Genomic DNA, 26,353 nt, shown 5'->3' on the forward strand with positions numbered 1-26,353 from the left:
GAAAAATATATTAGTCTGTTTAGAAAGTAATATGCTATTACAGAAAAAACAGATGTACTGAAACTTCCTGCCTTCTTTAAGAGTTAATTTGGCGAGAAAAATCTTTCCAGCTCCATTATCTCTCTAGAAATAATATAATTGAATGTCACTAATGTGACTATTTTAAATTCAACCATCTAGACAAAATAAAAGCTACTGTATTGTTGCTATACAGTATCTTTGCATTGTCAATGCAATGCAGTGTTATCAGTACAGCATCCTTGCAGTTTCTTCGATCAGCATATGAGTTATTTTGCATGGATATAGACACAAGCACCATATGTCTAAAAAGTAACTATGCTTAAGTAAACTGAGAAAGAAGGCATGGTACAAACCTTACTATTCCAAGAACAATTACTATAGAAAGAGTTTTACTGTTGTCATGAGACAGCATATGAGATATTACTAGAGATATTACTTAATTTCCTGATATGTTCAGCTTCTTTTTTCCCCTATCTCTACCACTTACAACCATGACCCACACCTGATACAATAGCATCAGGCTACATTTACCTCTGTTGCATTAATATTTTATCAAAGTAATGCTTAACTGAGACTTGCTGTGCCACACATTCTACAGCCATGCAACAAAGGAGCTCACAATCTAAATAGACAAATCAGTCAGCAGAAGTATTTAATGTCCCTGTTTTACATATGGGAAACTGAGGCACAAACAGATGTACTTGCTTTGTCGCAGAACAAGAAACTTATCCAGATCTCCTGAGGCCCTGTCCAGTGTCTCACTCATCAAACCATACTTCCTGTCATTGCTCTTTTGCTTGGAATTCTATAGACTATCCCAATCTGATCTCTGTTGCCAGTTACATTTTTACAATATATTTTTATTTTACTCAGTTACCACCACCATATTTCCATTTGTATCCATCCTGAAACAGGAAGATGAAGCGTCTTTTCATTCTGCCATTAATACATTTCAAAGCACTTGCCACTGGGAGAAAATGGCTCATATTCTGATACAAAGAACAACACTGTCATTCCCTTAAAGAAATCAAAGACTTTAATGGGTTCCGTTTGGAAAGCAGAAGCCCCAAGTTATGTTATATAACATAAGTTTAACTGCTTCCTTGCCAGCTCAGAGATTTATATTATGACTTGGCTATTTATCAACAAATACATGGAATGCATCATGCACTCTTTTCATTAAGATGCTTGAGCCAGTTGATGTTATGGAAGACTTTCTGTAATGTCTAATGACAGATGGAGTTTTGGAATTGAGGACATGAGTCAGAATGTGGGACAACATTGTCCCAAACAGATGCTGACAGAGGGCACATAGCCAGAGTCTGACAAGGAAATTAGTATCCAGTTACCTAACGAGACAGTGTGCTTTCTGAACAATAATACACCAAACAAATATAATCTGTGTGATGTTCCAGTTGCAGATATCACATCCTGTAAGATGTCTGTCTGTTAAAACCACAGTAACCATTACTACTTCATAGCATCTGGATCTAGGCTTACTGTCTGTTCACACCTAGAACTATGGGAATCTGGTCAGAGACTCCAAGGGCTTGATCCACAAAGGGATATAGGTGCCTACATTCTATCTCACCAGTTGCTGGTGCCTCTATTATAATATTTACTCCATAGGTTAGAAGACTTGCCTAGGATATGGGAATGCTGGATTTAATTCCCCCTTCTGCAAATTGAACTTGGGTTGCCCCACTCCTAGGCAGGTGTCTTAACTACTGGGCTAGAGGGTGCTCTAGAGGCTGGCTGCGATCACTCTCTTATTGAAGCCATTCCATTGTGCATGAATGATTAATAGTTCATGGTAACAGCAAGGCTGGAACTTGGATTTCCCACCTCTTGGGTGCCCTAATCACTGGGTTATAGGGTCATTCTCATGCTGGCTTTTGCCTGACACAAATATAAGTATTGATACACAGTAAAACTGCTTGAACAGGGGAGACAGAGAGCTACTCCAACATACTTCAGAGTCTAGTGGCTTGAGGACACACTGTCAGCAATGGGGAAACCCAAGTTCAAATTCCTTCTTTATACTGGAGTGGGAGAGAAGAGACTAGACTCTTGATCTCCACATCTGGGTAGTGCTCTAACAGTGGGACTAAAATAATAAAAAGTGCACCCCTTCCTCCACCTACTTACTTTTGCAAGAAAGTATTCAGGAACCTGATTCCAGGAGAAGGGGGCTCACAGCTATGAATCCTGAGTAGAGGTTGGCATCTGTTTCTGGTCTAGAGTTAGATACTTAAGTCCCTTTGAAGGGCAAGAGTTACGACTCACCCCTCTTCTTGGCATTTCTCATTGGCTAACTTAGGCACCCCACTTCAAGACTGTGGATTCCATTAGGCATCAAAGTGCCTAAAAGTTAGAATTGTAATGCTGAATCTAAGCGTCCTTTGTAGATTTAGCCCTGTGTGGTGGTGTAATCATGGTACTGGAGCTCTAGATGGAAACTTTAAATAGCAGAAGATTTAAGCTACACTCTTGATACTTGGGAGATTTATACAAATTTTAACACTTGTGACATTACATTGGACCCAATATTTCCATGGATCATGCCATTTCACTGGATTTATGTCAATAACTCCAATGACATGCCACCAGTGTAAAACTGACAAATATAAGAAAGAGGACAGCCAGGACCACCTACATACTGATATTGTTTAATCTATTAAGGTGGTCAAGTATGAGGGATGCCCCCCTCTCTTATCAACACCCCGATGTTCTTAATTACATTCTTGCCATTCTCTTCCCCTGTAAGTTTCCCAAGTACATAACTTCTCTACTGGCTCCTCTTTCCTTTTCAAGATGCAGACAAATATCTAATATTGTTCTTGCTGCAATTTCCTATTACCAATCCTGTGCACACACAATGTATTCTTGGAATGCAGTATCATGATATGATCTGTTGCTGACTAAATTAGTGTCAGTTTTATCATTGGCCTTTATAAGTCATATTTGCTCTATGGCCCTGTCTAGGCTGACTTTTAACCAGGTCTCCAAGGCTCTTAATTCTTCAGTTTTTGCAAATAATTGATTTAAGTAAACTCTATTTTTAAAGTCCTGTTCTCACATTTTGCTTATCAGTGAAGAGACTTGACTTTAATTATCATCATAACCCAGATGATAAGATGACTGAAAATTAAGATTCTCCCCTTCTCACATTCAATTAACCTTTCTGCAGTTATGGTCCATTATTTAAATTCCTTTCAAACACAACATTCTGATTTTTACTCTTCTAAGATTAACTGCAGTGATATTGACAGATTTTGTTGGATGTTTATTTTTAAACAAACCAGGCATGAATGTTTTGCTTCATTATTAGAAACACTTACGATTCTATGCTTGCACAAGTGGATGTTGTGTGTAACTGAGGTAGTTGTGTATGCAATGTTTGTGCACAGATGAACACTTGACATTTAAAAATCATCCCTTATATGTGTAATCTTTACCCATTAGTTCCTACAAATTTTAAACCAGCTGTTCAACTGGTAATTTTGATATAGCTCCAGTGATTTCAATATATACTTCAATGGAGCTACTCCAATATATACCAAAGTTCTAGCCCTTTGATTCTATCCCTTGTTTCAAAAGCTTCCTCTCTTTATATCAGGGGTTCTTAAACTGGGGTTAGGACCCCTCAGGACACTGTGAGGCTATTACATGGCCAGCAAAACTCTGCCTTACCTCTGGTATTTCTAATGGTGTTAAGTATATAACCTGACTCAGAGATTTGTTATGTGAAAGGAGTCACCAGTACAAAAGTTTGGGAACCCCTGCTTTATATAATACACATTAGATAGAAATCATTGTTTCCCCCTGTCATTTGCCCTCTTGGTTCCCATTTTAGACTGTCATATTCTCCTGACATTTATTGTGTGCAGTCATGCTGTTGCTGGGCCATAAATTCTAGATAAATCAGAACTTGTTTTCATGGGGGAGAATCCCATTGCTAGTAGCTCTTTTCTAGCATTGTGTATCCTAGAGAAACTTAGCAAGGGAGACCCTCTGTAGATGAGCCACTGTGGTTTTAAACACCTTTTTCATCTAACTCAGTTCAAAGTACGGCAAATAAGCATGGTGTTTGCAATGCTGGGGGATTCATCTACACTAGGTCTCCCAGCATTACTAACAGCAGTGAAGCAAAGCTGGTGTTAGCAACAGTGGGGAAAGTTTGCAAAATTACAATGGAAGAAAAATAAAAATGCGGTTCTCTGTTGTACTGCATGTCAAGAGGAAACATTCCAAATACCTGCACAATGAGGCTGAGGTTTGGAGGTGAGGGTGGAAGTTCTGGTTATATTCTGATGCTCATGTTATTGTTGGTTGCTGCAATTTTTTAAAAGGGATGAGGTCAAATGTAAAGCACAGAGCTGGAGAGCAAGAAGTTGAGGGGTATGAAATCTTTAGAATACAACATACTATCTAGTAATTCAACCTGGATAAAAATGACAAGAAGCCAGTGAAAAGAAAAGGTTATAATGGAAAGTTTTATGCCTTACTAGGCTAACAGGTAGAGAGAGACTAATGCTGTTCAGAGCTATGTTAATTTCAAACATTGGGTTCTACCCTATTAGAAACAGGAGCAGAATGTGGCCATACACAGGAAGGTGTGTGTGTGTGGGGGGGGGGGAGGACGGACGGACTGGTGACACCATGTTCCCAAGCTGGCCATGCTACTGCCAGCTTGTGTGTCAACATGGGATTGAATTGGGAGGTCTTCAGAGCTGAAACAAAATTTGATACAGCTTGAACTAAAACTCTTAGCGGGAGGCTATAATAATTCACATTTTCTGTAAGTCAAAACAGCAACTTTGTGTCTAGTGGATTACACTACTAGATACCAGAATGATGGGTGCACTGAGAGGACTATGGAGGAAAGCATTCCACACAGAGAAGCCCCAAGATCTGCAGGATTGGGGACAAATTTCCTTATTGATCCTTAGCCTCTGCACAAGTTCCACTCTGTATCTCTTGCTTGACTAACATGAAACCTGCCTATACGGAAGTTTGAATTACTACCCTTGTTGCACGGGGTTTTCAATGAAATTTGGACCCTTTGGCACTAAACTTTAAATTCAAGTACAGAAAGTGATGCTGTGTGTGGCTTGGAGTGGAAGGAAAGGAGATAGTTTGAATAACATTGAGTTTTCTTAGAATTCTTCTCAGATAACAATATGACTTATAGCAAGGGTAGCCAACCCCTTTAACAAAGAGAACCAAAACAGTGGCAGAAAAAATGCGAAGAGCCGCACCAGAATTGTTGAGCAAAAAAGAAAAAAAGGAAAGCCCCCCCCTAGGAAAAAAAAAAGGCTGCCCCTTTAAGAAACAAGCTTAGGCTTTTTGGCCATATCAGGCTCCCATCGATGGCCACCATCCTGGGCGCCATTTTGCATCATTATCCTGGTGACCACAGGGGAGCTGGGGACCCGTGGGAGGCGGAGCTGGGGAGTGTTTGGGGGGAGAGTGCAGAAGCGGCTTCATGAGCCGCACTTTTGGGGGTGAAGAGCCTCATGTGGCTCGCGAGCCACGGGTTGGCCACCCCTAATTTAGGGAAAGGCTTGGGCTTTCAGTAGCAGAGAGATTCATATTTATGTTTAAGACAGCAGTATGAGGAAATGATGGCTCTAGGGCAGTGGTCTGCAACCTTTTAAAGCACAAAATCACTTTTGCAATTTAAGTGCAATGTAAGATTTACCTCAAAGCCAAATACCCTTGCCCGGCTTCCTTCCCGTCCCTTTTTGAGGCCCTGCCCCTGCTTCACCCCTTCCCCAAAACCTCACCCTGCTCACTCCATGCCCCTTCCTTCCCCATCCTCACGCACTTTCACCAGGCTTGGGTAAGGAGTTGGGGTGCAGGCGCTGGTTTTGGTGTGTGGGAGGGGTTTCAGGAGGGGTTTCAGGGTGAAAGCTCTGGGAAGGAGTCTGGGTGCAGGGGGACTCATTTCTGGGGCAGGAGGTTGGCTGTAGGAGGAGGTTCAGGACTGGGACAAGGGTTCAGGATGCAGCATCTGGCTAGGCACTGTTTAACTGAGACAGTTTCAAGATGGCGGTGAAGTGGAGTTAAGGCAGGCTTACTCCTGCCCTGGCCCTGCACCAGTCCTGAGAGCTGTTAACATGTACAGCAATGGCTTCATATGCTACCCCTCCCCTACAGGCACTGAGTCCACAGCTTCTACTGGCCATGGTTCCCCATTATTGATCAATGGGAACTGCAGGAGTTGTGTCTGCAAGCAAGGCCCGCATGTGGAGACCCCCTGCTCTGCCTTTCTCAGGCATCAATTACCACAGGGATAATGACTCCAGCCACACCAGGTTAGGCATTTTAGAACTCACACTTAAAGAATTACATTTAAGTGTAAGAGAGAAATGAAAATAATGAAATGCACAGACCAGTCAAAACCCAAAAATAACACACTTTGCAGGCAGTTAAAGAAGTAAAACCACCCCTACATATATTTTGGGTTGGGACATGAGGATGAAAGACAGTGTGTGTGTGTGTGAGAATGACCGAGACACACACAGTGTGTGAGTGTGACAGATTTGCATTGCCAATCTCCCTCCATCCCCTTCTCTCTGGGTGGAGATAGGGTACAGAAGTGGGGGGAGGAGGGACACCCTGACATCAGCACCCCCCCCTTTTTCCTCACATACCCTACACAGCAAGCAGAAGGTTCCCAAGGGAGCAGCTCCAAGGCAGAGAGTAGGAGCAGCATGACAGTGGGCGTAGGGGCAACTGAAGTGCCAGTGCTTGATAGCTTCCTGGCCAAAGCAGTCAGGATCACCTGTCAGAGGCTCCAAGATCTACAGGTAGATCCCGATCTGCTGGTTGGTGACCACTGCCCTAGGGAATAGGCCATAATTATATTGATCAAAATTCACTGCCACCAGATGGTGGTAGGGTATCTTCTATGAAATTAGTTGATATTTAACTCAATTTTCACTTGGGTCCCAGAATACTGTTGTTCACCTCATGGAAAACACTATTGGAATTGGTACTATTGTGACTTCTAGTAATGCTAGCAGAAGGGCCAAGGCCTGAATAGAGATGGAGAGTGGAAAGCACTTGTCTACAGAGGTAATCCCTGCACAGCCAGGGTTGACGGAGGCAGGAGTGTCCTGGCAATCAAAATAGGCCCGGCCTTCCCCATGATGTCACCCCTGCGTGCCCCTCAAGCCCCGCCCTCTGCATCATGTCCGGCACTTGGCGCAGGCGGCGGGTCGGGCTCTGCGTGCTGCATACAGAGCAGACACGGAGCCGCTCAGAGTAAGGGGCAACGGTGTGTGGACATAATGGACCATTGGATGATGGCCCACTGGGAAATTCTCGGTATCCCGCCAGGCCAGTCCACCCCTGGACGGAGGTTTGCATGAGGGTGAGGGAAAGCTTGTCCTGCTTCTGCCTATGTAGCATTGTTCTGTGACTATACTGAGGGCTTGAGTCTCTGGGGCTCTCATTCAGGCACCTTTCAGAAGTAACACATTCAGTTTAAAATGGTGATGATGATGATAGTTAGTATGACACAGTCTCTGGGCAAGATTGAAATGTTCAGTGCTTCCTTTTTGAAGTTTGCTACTCATGTTGGTTTTCTCATAATAAGTAACATTTCTATTCCTCCTTGAAATATTTATTGCGGTATGTTTATAGGAAAATAAAAATCTTTATGGAAATAAAGCCAGGAGAAGTAGTTGTTCATAGGGGAAATACTAATACATTTTTTGCCTGTGACAACTCTCAAGAAAAATGCTGTTCAAATTATGACCCCTTATAAGTCAAGCTATTGTCTATAACTGGGAGAGTTGTATGTGAATATTCCTGGTCAAGCTATTGTCTATAACTGGGAGAGTTGTATGTGAATATTCCTGGTCAAGCTATTGTCTATAACTGGGAGAGTTGTATGTGAATATTCCTGGTCAATCAGCAAAGTCAATTTATGCTACTGTAGATTAATATTTAATCTAGAGTTAGAAAGGGTAATAATCAACTGTGTCTTCATCAGATATTTTTGGGTTGGTTTCAACTTCTACAACCTGGGCTGAATCAATAAACATATACATCTTTAAATTCATCCTTGATTTTGATTGTCTACATAAGCAGCAGTTCACATCCTGGCAGAAAACCAGTAAATGCATACGCTGTGCTAGAGGCCACAAAATACCAGGATGATTTTATTAACTCAAAATAGTGTATGTCTGGCTTCCAAAATGTGAAACGACAAGGTTCACAGCTTCTTCTGGCTACCTCTGTTTTACTAAAGAGATTTAATATTTCCTCTTTCAGCTAAAAAGTTGCCAAGAGCTATATCAACTGTCCAGCAATCCTGAGTTCTGGCAACATCAGTATCAAAGATTTGTTTTCCCTCTTTGTGGATGTGAATGTCAGAACTTGTGCTTGGGGAACTTAGGCACATCTGGCAAAATGCTCTAGTTCACAATGATTTACTGGTCAGCTATCAGAAATAGTATGTTTTTAGTCCACTTCATACAAGTACTATAACACAGTCACTTTATTGTAAAAGTGCAACTTACACATGTAGATTTGTTACATAAGTCTACTGAAACAAAACAATGTAAGACTTTAGAGCCTACAGGTCCACTCGGTCCTACTTCTTGTTCAGCCAATTGCTCAGACAAATTTATCTGAGCAATTAGCTGCACAAGAAGTAGGACTGGGTAGGCTCTAAGGCAGTGGTCCCCAACCTTTTGGGGCTGCTGGGCACCCGGGGGTGGGGCCACTCACACGCCAGGCACCCGGGGGCGGGGCCGCACATGCACCTGGTGCAGGGCCAAGCATGGTCCTGGGGGCAGGGCCACCCATACGCTGTGTTCCCAGTGCTGGTGCCACCCATGCGCTGCACTCCCGGGGCTGGTGCCACTCCTGTGCTGCGTGCCCAGGGGCGGCGACGCCCATGCGCTGCACTGTCGGGGCTGGTGCTGCCCCTGTGCCGCATACCCGGGGCCAGCGTTACGCCTGTGCCACGTGCCCAGGGGCCGGCACCGCCCATACACCGCATGCCTGGTGCCGGCATTGCCCTTGCGCTGTGCACGCAGGGGCTGGGGCTGCCCATACGCCACATGCCCGGTGCCGGCGCCACCCAGGCACTACACTCCTGGGGCCAGCACCGCTCCTGTGCCGCACGCCCAGGAGCCAGCAGCGTCCATGCGCTGCGTGTCTGGGGCCAGCGCCGCTCCTGTGCCGCGTGCCCAGGGGCGGGGACGCTCAGACACCATGCGCCCAGGGCCGGCACAGCCCTTGTGCCGTGCACCCGGGGGCGGGGCCACCCATACGCTGTGCGCCCAGGGGCTGGCACCGCCCATGCACCACGTGCTGGCACCGCCCATGCTTCACTTCTGTTAGTAATGCTGGCCCCCATCACTTGGCGGGCGCACAGAAATGGCCTGGCGGGCGCCATGGCATCCGCGGGCACCGCATTGGGGACAACTGCTCTAAGGATTTATTTTGAGTGCAGGTTTTTGTACATAAATTCTGTATTTGCACTACAATATTTGTATGAGGTGAACTGAAAAATACTATTTTTTTTTACAATGCATATTTTTAAAATAAATATAAAGTGAGCACTGTACTCTTATATTCTGTGTTGTAACTGAAATGTATATATTTGAAAATATAGAAAGCTGCCAAAATATTTACATAAACAATAATAAAAGACCATTTAAGAAGTGATTAATCACAGTTAAATTTTTTAATCGCTTGACAGCCCTAATAATTTACATTCTGGCCCACTTTGAGTGTGATGAAGAGCTACACTTCTCTTGTATGTCTACACTACAGCGAATTAATTTCAAAATAGCAGTTTGGCTGTGTAGATGCTAGTAAAGTTATTTTGAAATAAGGGCTGTTGTTTCAAAATAACTGTGCTGTGTAAACATACCCCAGGGGATTTCTGGATAGGGGTGTGCCTCAGGATGAACATTCTGTCTCCACCAGTGGCATGGGGGGAAGGTACATACTCTACCATTCTTAAAGTGCTGCAGCTTGGGATCCTTGAAGCAGCCAGTCAGTTCTGTTGACCACTAAGAAAGGAGAAAGTGAGGGTAAGGCCCTATCTACTTTCCCTTTCATGTCACTAATTTTGGAGCCTTTGTGCATGGCAGGGCTCTAGAAGTGAAGTCGTCCTTGCAGTGTTTTGGAATGCAGGGACTACGGTTGTGCCTGGTGCCAGATGGAACAAGTGGAGCTGGTTGAAAATTTTTTTAGTTGAAACCTGTTTTCCACTGGAAGATGCTACTGGGATAATTTTTAATTTGTGTTGCAATTTTTTAAATAAAATTGTATCAATTTAGATCAAATCTTTGTTTTTAAATTTAGAAATCTACTTTGTGTATGTGATTTTTTTGTTTCATGAAAACTGTTGAAATGTGGGTCTTTTGTCTCAATTTCAAATGATAAAAATATCAATCTTGAATTTTTTTCACGGGATGAAAAAGTCCGTTTTCTGACTGCCTGAGTTCCAAATAAGGGATCCCTTTTCTTGGGCTCCTTTCCTTTATGCACTTGCCGTACAGTCAGGTAAAATCTTACTCTAAAATATCAAATGCAAATAGAAACACTTTTTTTCTCCTATGTCACTTTCTCTCCTACTTTTGCAAAGTGCAGTGTTGACATAGGCAGGCACATTGCTCACACGTATAGATGCACTGAAAATATATTACATTAACACAATTCCATCTTTCTAGGTTTGTGTACGACTGCTACTTTTGATGCATGGGGTGAGTGAGATTTTAGCAAATGTTGCTTACAATATATAATTACATTCAGATTAAATAGGAAAGTATGCATGTACTTAAATTTTAGAAGTCGAAACAGACTTCTTAGAGAGATCTTTGAGTTGAAATGTGTTACAGGAAAACATTAACATCTAGAAAGCCACATAACACAGCTTTCAAGTTCTAAGACCAGTTTTTTAAAAAAAGGATAGATAATAATCCAGTTTAGAAGATCATTAGCATCCTTGAGAGCCTTTTAGAAGGGACATATTTCTCCAGCTCTGTCCATCAAACGGTTAATCTCTTATTGCACAAGCTAAGGAAATTGATGTTGACATTGTACAGAATTCGATCGATTTTTTTTCTAAGTTCACATCCATCACAGATCTGTAATATGTGAGGTGGGAGAGAAGTGTACCACAGAAAAATAATAAAAAAGTTGATGTTCTGCTTCTGTACATTTGGCCATACTAACAATGCTTGCCATTCATATAGGATAGCAGAATGCTTTTTCTCCTACCTTCGGGGTACATGGACAAAGAACCATCCTCCTTCTGGCATCACATGAAGAAAATATATGGCAATCTCAAGTTCAACAATGAAATTCTTAAGAGCAGAAAATAGGGACAAACTGTTCTGTCAGTCTTGGAATATCATGCCAGCCAAATACATTCATTGAAGGGACACTTCTGATGCTGGGATAATTTTAAAAAGGTACATACATATTTTTGTGGTGTCAAACCCCAATTCAGCAACAGACAGGTTTAAATTTTTACTTGAAGACCTTATATAACAATCATAGGATGATCTCATTTGCCTCCAAAGCATCACTGCCCATTAGCAAAACACCATGGGTGCGTCTAAACTGGAAAGATTCTGTGCAAAAACAACTGCTTTTGCACAAAAACTTGCCAGCTGTCTGCACTGGCTGCTTGAATTTGCGCAAGAGCACTGACTTTATAATGTACAAAATCAGTGCTTCTTGTGCAAATACTTTCATGCTCTCGCTTGGGAAAAATCCCTCTTGCCCAAGAATACTTGCGCAAGAGGGCCAGTGTAGACAGGGAAGAATTGTTTTGAGCAAAAAAGCCCTGATGGCTAAAATGGCGATCAGGGCTATCTTGCACAAAATCGCGTTTAGACTGGCCACAGATGCTTTTGCGCAAAAGCATTTTTTGCGCAAAAGCGTCCTTGCCAATCTAGACACGCTTTTGCAGATTTTTGCAGATTTTCTGTTAAAAGTATTTCCGCAAAATCATGCTAGTCTAGACGCAGCCCATCAGTATTGACCCAAATGGTTAAGATCATAGCAATATTTATTGTGTTAACATCTAGTGAGAGGAGGTTTTGACATCTGAGTGTGTCTGGAAAGCTTCTCATTTGTGGATGTGGAAGGATTTAAGCAACTGAGGGAAGGGGAAATGCTTGCCAGAAAGGTTTAATCAAGTAGCAGGCAGAGGACTTTGGAGAAGGTTGGGCCTTGCATTTGTGTGAGTGGTGAGCAAAGAAAGGGTCACTAATGATCAGTCACTGGCTGGGGAAGCCCTGGGTGTGTGTTCCAAAAGGTCCTCGGAACATAGGGCCATCAGAAGTACAGGGTGTTGTGCAAACACAAACAGCGCATGCACAGAGTGACCACCTTTTCAAAGGGCAAAATTAGGACACATACAGGAACCCTGCCCTCCTTTGTGGACCTAGGGCAGGCTGGTAGTCAGAGCTAGACTGTGGGCACAGTGGGGAGCTCTGGATTCTCTACCCACCCAAGGCAGGAGGTTGTGGTGCCTGATAGCAGCCCTACCCCGTGTTCTTGCCCCCTTCCCCTGGGTGCACTGCCCAGAGCAATAGCAAGGTTTGGGGTTCTCCACAGCAATCTGGACTCTCGGGGTGGCTCTTTCTTCTGCCTGGCTCCAGCTTCTGTCCTAGTCAGAAGAAAGGAGGAGCAGGGAGTGGGAGCCTTGTGGTGAGGGTATCTAAGGTCACCTCAGTGCCCTCCTCCCCCCTCACTGGGAAGAGGTTGGCACTAACCTCAGGCAGATGTGGAGTGGCATCAAGGGAATCTGGGACACATGCTTTTCTAGAGTCATTTGAGCCTGGGACTGGGGCATGAACTCTGCATTTTGGGACTATCCTGCCCAATTTGGGATGCGTGTCCACCCTGCTAGGTATGATGGTTGCATCAGACACGTGAGTACTAAATGTCTTGTGTCAGTAGACAGGCAGGTCCCCTCTCTAGGAAGGCTTGTATTTAACACAGTTCTTTAGCTCTAATAAGAAAACCTTTTACTCTGCAGCATAGGTTCTTACCACCTAGGTAGTTCAAATGCAATCCTATTCCAGATCAATGCAATCTTGTCTCAAGCACGGAGCTGTGACAAATGTGTTCAAATCTCATTCTGTCACAACACTCTGTACCCACAGAAAAGATAATGAAGGTTTAGGTATGAACACAGTTCTTCTTTCCTGACAACAAACCACCTATAGAGTCCAGTGGAATATCTTATTGATTCACTCCAATATTACTTTAAATTGGTTGCTGTTTCATTCAAGCATTAGGTGTATTTAGTGTTACGGGTGCCTCTACCTTGTACAGAAATAGACACAAAAACCATGGAGAATAACAGATTTTTACTCAATGGAGAATGCCTTTTCTCATGTGGTAGCTGGCTTAACAAAACACTACTCTCCATTATCCCTACCTCTTTCTATTTAGGTTCAGGGTATAGTTTTCATATGGTCTCCACAATCTACTAATTGATTGTGACTACATGTCTTAATTGCATCCTGAACCATGCTGCAGACTTAAAGTTATCACAGATTTTTGAGAGACCTTTCTGATAATTTGTTCAGGCCTTCTGCATAGCAGGCCATAGAACTTCACCCTAAAATGTCTGCATCAAGTCCATAATCCTGCAGAGTAGGTGTAACCCACACACCTAGGCTATGTCTACACTCGTGGCTTCTTGCGCAAGTATGGCCATTCTTGTGCAAGAATCCGCAGAGCGTCCACACTGCCCGCCTGCTCTTGCGCAAGAAGATTTACAGTACGGCGTGGTACGAGAGGACTTCTTGCACAAGAGCTATGCTCTTTTTTAACAGGTGTAAGTCCCCTGGCGCAGGAGCTCTTGCGCAAGAGGGCAGTGTGGATGCTCAGCAGGGATTTCTTGCACAAGAAAGCCCTATGGCTAAAATGGCCATCAGAGCTTTCTTGCACAAGAGAGCGTCCGCACTGCCATGGGTGCTCTTGCACAAAAGCACAGCTCGTACATGGCAGTGTGGACGTTTTCTTGCACGAGAAGTCGCCAGTGTAGACATAGCCCTAGTGTGGTTACTGAGCAATGCAAATGGTACCTGGACCCCACCTAAGATCAAGAGACCTCTACAGGAGGGGCTGGGAGCTAGCAGGCTTTTAGGTAGAGGCTCCTATACTTAGCTCCAGAGGTCCCAGGTTCAAATCTGCCTGGTGGTGGTTACATAGGCACACAGTTTAGTCTTATCTTGCATGAGTGAGCCACATTTGAGCTGTGTTGCAGGGCTGTTGCAGTATAACAGTCACTTCAGTAGAGTAGGACATACAACTGGAGCAGTGGTCTTTCCCCATTACCTGCATTACTTTGAGTTCAGGGCAGCAGCAATTTGGTCCTTAAGCTCTTGCTGTGACAGTGACACTAGAAACCCCAAAGTGAGTGGAAGGAGTAGGGCAATGTCAGCTTTAGTTCTGCCCTCCCTTATGCACTGGCTAGCAGAGCTGGGTCAATGAACACTTTGGATTCAGCAGTCAGGAATTGCAGCAGTCAGGGCTGCTTTGTGCCCCTCCTAAGTACTTTTGTAACCCACTGCTGAATATACGTTACACGTTGCCCTCTGTGTCCATCCACAAAGAATATTTCTTGCTGTCCTAAGTAGGGGACGCTGGCTTGATACTGATGCTGGAGCAGCTCATGGTCTTAGCTCTGGAGGTCCTTGATTTAATCCCTAGTGCATCAGCCAAGATGGTGGTGGTCACACATTCAGGCCTAGTTGCATCTGAGAGCAGCTTTTTCCCCTTTAAAAAACCTCAGGATTTAGAGAACAAATGGAGTAAAATTATATCATTCTGAGTACAGAAACAAGAATAAATTAAGAGGCAGGTATAAATATGCAGGCCAGAATCAGGCTAGAGATGACAAGGCTAATTCAGTCAGGGAGGATGAGGCCCACTTCTAGCAGCTGATCTGGAGGTGTGAATACCAAGAGAGGAGAAGCTGCTTTTGTAGTTAGCGAGCCATTCACAGTCTTTGTTTAATCCTGAGATGATGGTGTCAAACTTGCAGATGAACTGCAGCTCAACAGTTTCTCTTTGAAGTCTGGTCTTGAAGGTTTTTTGCTGCAGGATGGCTACCTTTAGATCTGCTATTGTGTATCCAGGGAGACTGAAGAGTTCTCCTACAGGTTTTTGTATATTGCCATTCCTAATACCTGATTTGAGTCCATTTATTCTTTTATGTAAGGACTGTCCAGTTTGGCCGATGTATATAGCAGAGGGGCATTGTTGGCACATGATGGCGTATATTACATTGGTAGATGTGCAGGTGAAAGAACCAGTGATGGTGTGGCTGATCTGGTTAAGTCCTGTGATGGTGTTCCATCTATGTGTGGATGTTACACAAACATCCCACACATAAATGGAATACACGCTGTCAGGAACTGTATTCCTGATGATGCCACAGCACAATTGGTGAGAGATAAGGAGATTGGCCATGGCCTTACTCCCACTTGGGGGTGTGTCTGATATCAGGAAATCATGGGCTATAGCTATAGTTATCCCATGTAGGGAAGGGAGGAAAAGGATTCCCCCCACTTCCTTTCCACTGTGCACTTCCAGATGCACCTCCCAGTCACAATCTGACCCGCGCTGAAGAGAAAAATTATGAATCCAGGTGTAAGGCAAAACTAACAAAATGTGAGGTGACAAACTCAGTGCAAGATGTTTGTGAGCATAATTTGAATAGTCACTTTCTCTTAGCTGTCAGCTGAGTTCTGCATTATCAGAGTTTTTAAGGAGCTATCCAGCAGCACCAATTTCCCTGACCATGGGACTAGATGAGCATGTAAAAAAAATCATGAATCATTCACAAAGTTCAATTTCCTTCTCTTCGTTGGCATTTAACATCTGTGAAGAGACTGTGTGAGGATCAGATGCTACTTTCAGTGCTAATCTGAAACAATGATCTGACACCCAGCCATTAGTAAAGTAATCTCTAAGACTTTTGTTTGCAATTGTTAGCTCATACTATATGTTTATATAACTGCATTTGTACACATACTCCCCATACCTTGTTTCATCTACAAGTAGATTTCGATCAGCATAGTTCTTGCTTCTGGGAAAAAGACCCTCTAAATCAGTGGTTTTCAAACTTTTTGGCCCATGTCCCACCTGGCTCAATGTAAATCTTTCCATGGACCACCAGTTGCTAATGGAAATTCACTATTAATTACATTATTACGCCCCAGTCATTTTGCTAGTGCTGCAGCTAGGGAGAATGGTTTAATTTAACTGGTAAGAAAGGAAATATTAAATCACTGAACAGATTATGCACTTTAACTTTCTCATTTAAAATGAAGCTTGATAAGCAAAGTAAAATATTAATTTATGTCCAGCACAAAAGGTTCCTGTTTTTCTTTCTTAATGGCAGGTGTGTGGAACCTTTTTGGATTGGGACCACTGACTCCCAGAAAAATCAGTTGGAGACCACACAAGAGAGAAGCAAACAAACCCTCTCCAAAACCCCTAAAACTCAGTGATGTGGCCCCCAACTGAGACACCTCACTCTTCTGGCACACTAACCCCATGGGGTGAGGAGGAGGGACAGGGAGGACTGAGGTTCTGGGCTTCCCATGGGCCAAATTTACTCTTCTGGGATTAGTGGATTTTGTGGACTCCTTAGGCTCTGGGGTGGGAACAAAAATTAGGGGTTCAGTGTATGAGACAGGGCTGCCAGTGAGTGGGAAAAGGATGGGGATACAGGATCTGGGTGGGAAGTGGAGTACAGGAGGGGGTGAGGCTCTGGGAAAGAGGTGAGGTGCAGGAGGAGGTTAGAGGGTGAGGTCTCAGTGGGACGTAGAGAGCAGGAGCAGTCTGGGGGAAAAGTGTCTGACCAAAGGGGAAAGGTACAGGACCAAGGGAACATGCAGAAGTTGTCTGGGGGTAGGGTGTCTGGCCAGGGGGTATATATGAGATGGTAGAACAAGGAGAAACTTCATTCAAACAATTTTCCTCTTTCCCTCAACAGGTCAGTCTTTAAAGCATTTGTCAGTTTGAAGCTCTAAGTTACCCATAGCTGGTGATCAGTAGAGAGATTATTTAACTTTCTCTAGTTACGGTTCATCACTGGTTGCTTACATAACATGATATTGTCTGTTTCCTGATTAGATGAATTTGTATACTTTATTCTATCTAATATTAATTTTCTTTGTCAACTACATAACTAAAATTCAGTGTCATGAGCATTCAGACCAGGGAAGCTTCAGTTGTGTGAAGGCTCTCAAATGATAAATAATGAAGAAGCATGAACACATCAAATTATAAACTGGTTTATGATTCCTTAGACTGTTTACAAACAAGTTTTTATATTTGCTGATCTTCTCTAGTCATTAATGCTAATGACTGGGCTTGATTATTCCAGTGCTCCCCTAGCAAAGAGGATCAAGGAGCTCATGTCTCTGTTAATTTTAATTACAATGTCTCATGCATATTAATACTCACAGTGCTCTAGTAGCAGGGGAAAGGTATCGCACATAAGGTGAACCTTTATTGAGAGTCCTGAGATTATCTGTAGAGCCCTGGATGGATAAAAAAGTGGTATCTGCATCCACATCTGCAAAAATGATTTGCAGATAGCCACATCCACAGATACAGAGCTCTAATGATTTGTTCTTTAAATGTACTGACTGCTGGGCTGTTCAACAGCAAACCAGGAGATGAGCCCAATAGCAAGTAGCATTAAAGAGTGTTTTGTGCCAGAGAGAGGTAAACTATGCCCGCAAAGACTGCAGTAGCATGTGTGTGTGAGAGAGTGCTACCAACCATAATATGCAGTTTTGCGGGTTATGAAGGAAATTTCCAGTTAAAGTACTAGTTTATGATACTCACTGGGAGTTTCACAATCTTCGCCGACAGATGTTAGAAAGTTCTGAGGTGAAGAGTAAGGAATTGGATAGCACTGGAAAAGGGAGTTTGTAATTCTGTGTAGCTGGATTGAGCAGCTATTACTACTAGTACTTCATGGAATTAAGAGAAAATGGTTGCGTACGTGTGAAGAAAGACTCAAGTGATGTGGTTTGAGGGCCCTGAATAACCGGGGAGAGAGATGGATGCAATTTGGACCTAAGACCAGGTGTAGGGGAGGTAATTTGAGCTTGTTAATCATAGGTAGGTAGCTAGAGAGCATGGACTTGGTACAAACATGTATCTATGCTATATTGAGCACTGATGAATAGGTGACTTTTACCCACAAAAGCTTATGCCCTAATATATCTGTTGGTCTCCTAAGGTGCCATAGGACTCCTCATTTTTTTAACAGATACAGACTAACACTACTACCTGTCTGAGTTCTGGTGGTTCTACTATGGTAAACTATTAGTATAGCCACTATTGCAGAAACTTTCCCACACATGGTGAATAAAGAATATAGAATCTATAGTGGTGAATCTTCATAATACTATGCTCATTTGTGATTTGGTCTGTTGAGATTTCCAGGACATACTCTAGATAATGGTGTGCCCAATTTACCGTTCTAAGGGTATGTCTACACTAGCTCGTTAATTCGAACAAGGTAGGCAAATGAGGTGACCAGAGTTGCAAATGAAGCCTGGGATTTAAATATCCCGGGCTTTATTTGCATGTTCCCATCCGGTTGCCATTTTGAAATTTTACTAGTCCAAACTCACTGCCGCGTGGCTACACGTGGCAGTGAAACGTTAATTCAAATTAAGTCCTAAGTTAAGTCCTTAGTTCGAATTAACATTTCACTGCTGCGTGTAGCCGTGCGGCAGTGAGTTTGGGCTAGTGAAATTTCAAAATGGCGACCGGATGGGAATATACAAATAAAGCCTGGGATGTTTAAATCCTGGGCTTCATTTGCAACTCCGGTTGCCTCATTTGCCTACCTAGCTCGAATTAATGAGCTAGTGTAGACATTACAAGGTCAATATCTTAGGATATGTCAGAGTATCTGGATCTTACAAATAATACCTTATTTCAGAGACTTTGAGGAAATACATGAACAGGTTCTTTTCAGAACATGTACTTTACTACAAGCAATTTTAATTAGGGCTGTCAAGTGAATAAAAAAAAATTAATCATGCTGTTAAAGAAGAATACCATTTCTTTAAATAAGCATTGAGCTACTGGCTGAATAAGAAATAGGACTCAGACTTGTACGTTCTCAAGTTTTATATTTTGTTTGTGAGTGCAGTTATTACATAACTTACAAATTTAGATTTTTTTAAGCTTTCAGGATAGTACTTGTATGAAGTAAATTGAAAACTCTATTACTTTTGTCATTTTTTCAGTGCAAATATTTGTAAACCAAAGTAATATGAAGTGAGAACTGTAATTGAAGTCGATACATATTAATATGTGGAAAACATCCGAAAATATTTTAAAAATTCCAGTTGGTATTCAATTGTTTAGCAATGTGATTAATCACAATTAATTTCAGTTAATTGTGTAAATTAACTGATTGACAGCCCTAAGTTTAATAACCTGCAGAGTGTTCACTGGAATAAAATCCTCTGATAGTTGAATAAAAGGTTTGTATTTTTATTTCCTGGCAGGTAATTTGTAAAATCAAAATCAATTGATCTTTCAGTGAAAGCAGCAACAGTAAATAATTCTTAGATAAACACTTCAATTTTTTTTAACCAAACACTTAAAAATTAAAAATCTGCATCTCCCATTGGCTTGAATTGATTATACACTTACAAAGAAACAAAGCATAGGAGAATTGAGGGTAATGTTGAAGGTAAGTGCTTGCTATTTCAGTGCTTAAAAAGATAATGGAATCAGATGAAAATGTATTTCCTCACGTAGGGCATTACATTAGAAATTATAACTACATGGTTAAAACAAAGGACTGGAAGTTACTCCTCTCTCATCTGTGCTAGAAGCTTGCTGTATAATAGTGAAGTCGTTTGCTACTCCATGTCTCAGTTTCTCTATTTATAAAACTGGAAACAAATCTAACTCATGAGCATGTGTGACGGGGCACGCGGGCCCCGCACTGGGAGCTTGCCGGGAGACGCCGAGCGAGATGACGGGGCACTCGCGCCCCGCATGGAGAATGCGCCGGGAGGCACCGAGCGGGGTGACGGGGCACTCGCGCCCCGCACGGAGAGCGCGCCGGGAGGCGCCGAGCAGCCACACGGGGGGGCGGAGATCACGGCCCAGCCCGCCGCGGTGGACTCCCGGAACGCGCTGGCAGCCGGCGCGGGGAGCGTCGGGAGGCAGCGGGCGCCGCCCAGCAGGGCCCTAGAGGGAGGGGCCGGGGAGGCGCAGGGGGATGACGTCGCGGGGGAAGGATGGCCAGGAGGCGTCGCTCGGGAAGTGACGCAGAAGGGGCAAGGAGCCGGCGGGGGATTTAAACTCGGGGGCTGGCACGGCACAGGGAGAACGGTGGACGGAGCAAAGGGAGGAGAAACGGAGGGAGAGGTGAGGCAGGAGAGGCCAAGAGAAGTGGGCCGGGAGGCCTGGTGGAGTAGGAAGCGGCCCAGGGCAGGGTCGTGGAGCCCGTGAGCGGGTGTGTTTTGGGGCACTCCCCCATCCGCTAGGGAGGGACCGCGGGTCCCTGCCTTTAGGGCCCTGGGCCGGGGTTCGGAGAGGGGGCGGGCCCGAACCCCCCTACTCCGCCGGCAGGCCGATCCAGCTCGGGTGTAACGCGATCTGGCGGAATAAAAAGGGCCCCAGGCCTAGATGGTGGCTACCCAGGCTTAGCCTTCTGTGGTCAGATCAGCCGTTAGTGGACTCCGAGGAATGAACCAGTTTACAGCATGTTGCAATTCTTATTACAACAGGGCTGATTGATCCACAAACTTTTTTCAGTCTTCTATTTCAAAATGTGGTTGTGTCAAAATTGAAACATTTTTGTAGTAATTCCACAACATTTTTGATGGGGAAATAGTAGAAACAAATACTAGCTGCAGTAAGACATTAATACACTGTTATAGTCAGTTGACAAAAATGATAAAGTGACAATTGGAACTATTTCATAGAAACTGCCGTAATGTCCTGTCTGAGATATCAGATTTAAAACTTTCAAAGCAGAATATGTTTAAATAAGGTGTTTTATGCAGCCAATGGATTCCTTTTCTACTTAAAACAACATTGAGCAAGCACCATTACATAAATCTCACTACAGAGTTCTTGTGATTTTCTTATCTGTAGGGAAACACTGAGCTACAAAGAAGAATGTAATTGATCCTGTACTTATTGAAGTCAATAGAAATGGTTTTAAAGATATAAGATATCAGGATCTCATTTTTATAGTGACTTTCATCTGAAGTTCTACAAGTGCTTTGCAAATGTTTAATATTAGTATTACTTTTATAGCAGAATAAATTGAGGTGGGGTGACTTTCACAAGATACTGTGGTGAGGAGGTCTTAAATCAGCAAAATAATATGTGGTTGTCTTGCGCAATTCATTTCATTACTGTGTTTATATAGCTTCGCACAGTGATGCACACAAAACAAACCATTTAGAATACAGTAGGGCTGTGAATTCTGTCCTAGACCCATGTAACCAGTGAATTATTTTCAATACAAAGATGCAGTGTGGTCAACCCTCTCCCTCCAATAACTTACAACTTTCAATTTCTAGTGTGCAGTTTTGTTCATCCAGAGGGTATCTGCGTAGATCCATCATGCAAGCAGCTGTAGTTGTGATCCTGTAAGATGGGGGGAAAAAAGATGGGATCATGAAACAAGTACTGGGCCTGGTAATTGTGACCAGATGTTTTACTGCTTGGAAGATCAGCTTTTCTTTACGCCTGCTAGCCACTTCAAAAGGCTCTTCAACAGGAGCAAAATCCAGCCTTATTTGCCACCTACAAATAGTGTATAATAGTGAATAATACACAGGACCCATGAGGGGGGCGGGGGCAGCTGCCCCAGGGCCTGGTGATTTAAAAGGGGTTCCCAGCCACTGCTAGTGCGGCTGCAGCAGTGGTCGGAGCCCTGAGCCCTCTAAATTCCTGCCAGAGCAGGGAGTGCTGAGGCTGGCTGGGGAACGCAACTCCCAGTCCCTTCTGCTCAAGGCCCAACCCTTTCTGGGGATCCCCCAGAGCCAAGCCCCTGCCCTTTGCCCAGGGCCCAGCTCTGATAATTCCGTTAAGAGAATCTATTGAACATTAAAATTCAATAGTGAAATTCCTGTTGAAAACTGCAGCTCAGTACGTTAGAGAACCACCACTGTTTTAGTGGAAATTCTACTCGAGAGTCTCATTTTCAGATTGGCAGTTAAGATCTCTTTAATCGTATTGTAAACTATGTGTGGAGTACTGCTTAAAATGAAAACTGTCTGATGCATCTTTACTTACCGTCACTGTGCATTTATATTTAACATTCATATAACAATTTTCGTCCATGCTTTATGCATTAGTGAAGGCAGAGTTTTAAATAGATGGTGAACTAGCATATGTTTTCATCAATCAATCGTGATAAATAGACTAGACCTTTCCAAAATGGAATTACACTATTTTTCATAAAATATATTGTATCATAAAGACATATTTTCCTCCGAACAACTATTTTCTGTGATAATAGCCACAATATGGACTACATGCTCTTTCTTACTAATTAAAGCAGTCCTAGAGAAGCTATTGTGGCATTAAAAATGAGACTGGGCATAATACTAATGATGCTACTGAAGGGAACAATCCTGTATATACAGGGTGGCTATGTCTACACTGGCATGATTTTACGAAAATGCTTTTAACGGAAAAGTTTTCCGTTAAAAGCATTTTCGGAAAAGCATGTCTAGATTGTCAGGATGCTTTTCCGCAAAAGCACTTTTTGCAGAAAAGCGTCTGTGGCCAATCTAGACGTGGTTTTCCGCAAAAAAGCCCTGATCACCATTTTCACGATCGGGGTTTTTTTGCAGAAAACAGTACTGTGCTGTTTACACTGGCCTCTTGCGCAAATGATTTGCGCAAGAGGGCTTTTGCCCGAATGGGAGCAGCACAGTATTTCCGCAAAAAAAACTGACGGTCTTACATGATATTGTCAGTGTTCTTGCGGAAATTCAAATGGCCAGTGTAGACAGCTGGCAAGTTTTTCTGCAAAATCAGATGATTTTGCAGAAAAACTTGCCAGTCTAGACACAGCCGGTGTGGTGGGGTGGACAAAGCCCGGCATCCCCACTGGAGGCCTTTCAGCACCCTGGCCAGCAACAGGAACAGTAGAGAGGTTCCCTGGGGCAGAGTAGAGTGGCAGCCTTTGCTGCAGCCAATCAGGGTGCAGCAGGCTGCTATAAATGGAACTGCTAGGTAAGGCCTGTCAGTTGCTTCCTGGAACTTGACCCAGGCAGACCTCAGGGCTGATGGGGGAACACCAGCACTCTGGACAACTCTGAGTGGGAGCTGGGCATCCTACCTCATGGGAGCCAGATCCTGTGGCTAAAAGCTAGCCCCCAAAAGCCAAAGACAACCCTGCAGAACCCCAGACAAGGGGGACTCAGCCACAAGACCCTAAAGAAGGGCCGATGGAACAGCATCCCTGGGAAGCAGCCCAGGGACATGACAGCATCTAAGTACGTTGAAACTCAGCAGGTAACTGCTACTTACAGGGTCCCTGGGCCAGGACCCAGAGTAATGGGTGGGCCTGGGTCTCCCACAACACCCTGAAAACCACACCTGGGGGGTAAAAGAAGAGGCCTGATCTCCAGCCACTGACTGGACATTGCCTTGCCCGCTAGCAGGTGAGTAAATACTGAGACGCCCCCCTCAGCCACCACAGGGCACTCGCACAAAGGGCAGAACCTGTTACACAGGCTGGCTACATCTAGACTGGCATGATTTTCTGCAAATGCTTTTAACAGAAAAGTTTTCCATTAAAAGCATTTGCAGAAAAGAGCGTCTAGATTGGCACGGACGCTTTTCCGCAAAAGCACTTTTTAGCAGAAAAGCGTCCGTGCCAATCTAGATGCACTTTTGCACAAAAAAGCCCTGATCGCCATTTTCGCAATTGGGGCTTTTTTGCGGAAAACAAATCTGAGCTGTCTACACTGGCCCTTTTGCGCAAAAGCTTTTGCGCAAAAGGACTTTTGCCCAAACAGGAGCAGCATAGTATTTCCGCAAGAAGCACTGATTTCTTACATGAGATCGTCAGTGTTCTTGCGGAAATTCAAGCGGCCAGTGTAGACAGCTGGCAAGTTTTTCCGCAAAAGCACTTGCTTTTGCGGAAAAACTTGCCAGTCTAGACACAGCCACTATGTATTGTATGAATAAGGAGGCTTTTATCATTTTTTCACTTTTCTGATTTGGTAGTTCAGAAAGGATGAATTCTTATCTCTGAACTGCAGAGAGATGTTTCTACCTACCAAACAGGAAATTGACACAGAACTGATACAAATAAATAGCAAAAGGCAGCAGTGAAATGAGGGACCCTAGAGAGCACTTGAGTTGTTGCTTTTTGTATTGACAAATATCTCTAGCAGGCAGTATGACAAGATGGAATAGTCTGTCTACCTTTTTTAAGCAAATAAAACATAATGTAGCATTTATTTTCCCCTAGGGTGTGTCATTTAGGTTGTAATTTACTGTAAGAGTATCTTTTTGGTGGTTTCATTCATGATTGTAGAGGAACCTCCTCCCTATATGGACTTTGGTTAGGACCCAGTTCTGTAGAGAACCTAAGAAGGTACTTAATTTTAACCATTCAAAGCTAATAGGAATATTGCCAATGGGCCACAGAATTAGGCACTTGGCTAAGATATAGGAAATTAGGGTTCAAATCTGAAACTTGCCCATGGATCCCGTGTATGATACCACATCTTGCAGACAGATAAGTTGGTGTATTTGGAGGAAAGGGTTGATGAGAAGTCCAAAGTACAGTAACTTGCTGTGCCACAAAAAATGGTCTTCTGCTTTCTATCCCCTTTTCCTCTTTCTTTCCTCCTTTCTGCTATAACAGCAGCACTGATTGCTAATGAGACAATCCTTGATGCAATACCAGGCAGTCATTTTCAAGTAATTAGTTGCATACTGAACACAATGTAAATGGGCTCATTATTATTCCTTTCTACTGAGGTCGAGTGATTCATGAACCACTTTGAGAATCTGAAAAACAGTTAGTGAATCAGAGGGAAAAGCAGGGCTGCTGACAGAATTGCTGAGCTTCTAGACAAGTTGAGGTAGCAGCTCTGTGCCCCCCCCCCCCCAAGGGGTGGGGCTGGAGGCTGGCATCTCCCAGCCAGTCTTTCAGCAGTGCCTGACCAGTGCTGCCTGGGGCTCCAGGGGAGATTTAAAGGGTTCAGGGCTCTGGCTTTTGTCATGTGCCTCCGGCACTTTTAAAACACCTGGCTCTGCAGCAGCTGCCACTTTTGCTGCCTCCCAGCCCTATTGGCAGCACTGGCAAAAAAAGGGGGAAAATGTCAAGATCATGGACAGTCCTGGCTGAGTTCACCCCTTGTGACTGCTCACCAGGTAGTGTGTTTGGACCCTCATGCTTGCTCTGTGTGTTTCTACACTACCCTGGTTCTGGGCAGGCTCCAGTCAACGGCTCTGATCTCTGACATATGTTCTGTACAGAAAACTTGTCTGGTGTCAGTTCTAAGGACTGGGGCCCCAGGCCGGTGCTGACCCCCCCAGTAAACCCTGGTTTATTGTTTAACCCTTCAGGGAACATGGTGGCTAAAGGCAAGACACACACTTTGCAGAAGGATTTGTAAATTAACAATTCATTACTCACAGAAAAAGCACAGGAGATAACTAGATCAAGGGGAAAAAAGAAATGCCGATATGCAGTTCCCTCCCTCAGAATCCTCATAATTTTTGAGCATTTTGGGGTTATTTTGTCAGTGCCCTCAGTGGTCCCATGTCCTTTCTTCTGGATCTCACCCTTCTGGCCCACTCTTCGTTTCCTGATCATGATGCTCCCTCTGATTCCTACAACAAGTTTTCTTCAACTTGTGTGGATTCAGCAGTCAAAAGATTTTCCAGCTTAGAGAGATGTCCCTTTGTGTTTTCTGAGGCTATGTCTACACTGCAGTTATTTTTCGGAAAAAGGTACGCGAATTGTCAACCACAATTTGTGTATCTTTTTCCGATTCTTTTTTCAAAAGAGGCTTTTTCCGACATTTGGCCTGACTATACAGGACCAAATGTGGGAAAAACCTCCTCTTTCAGAAAACCCCTTATTCCTCATAAAATGAGGAATACAGGGCTTCTGAAAAAGCGTTCTTGCTTTTTTTGGAAACTGATCCAAAAAAGCAGACGTATTCCCTGGACACAGCAGAGTTTTTTCCGGGATATCTCTGGTATCCCGGAAAAACTCTGTTGTGTAGACATAGACTGAATCTCCTAGGAATCAATTCTCAGGGCTTTTATACACATGGACTTGTTTCTG

At 43.6% G+C, this 26,353-nt stretch overlaps 1 protein-coding gene across 4 annotated transcripts in view; it reads right to left on the reverse strand.

Annotated features, from left to right (window-relative positions):
* The window catches only part of GABRB1 (gamma-aminobutyric acid type A receptor subunit beta1), a 246,551-nt gene that overhangs the window by 33,003 nt on the left and 187,195 nt on the right, over window positions 1-26,353 (reverse strand). For all 4 annotated transcript variants that reach the window (XM_075930483.1, XM_075930481.1, XM_006111940.4 and 1 more), the window contains exon 5: window positions 21,593-21,675. In XM_075930483.1, the coding sequence (XP_075786598.1) occupies window positions 21,593-21,675 (83 nt within the window). The remainder of the gene's footprint in view (window positions 1-21,592; window positions 21,676-26,353) is intronic.

The sequence above is a fragment of the Pelodiscus sinensis genome, chromosome 5, assembly GCF_049634645.1.
Source record: "Pelodiscus sinensis isolate JC-2024 chromosome 5, ASM4963464v1, whole genome shotgun sequence".
Taxonomy (NCBI): domain Eukaryota; kingdom Metazoa; phylum Chordata; order Testudines; family Trionychidae; genus Pelodiscus; species Pelodiscus sinensis.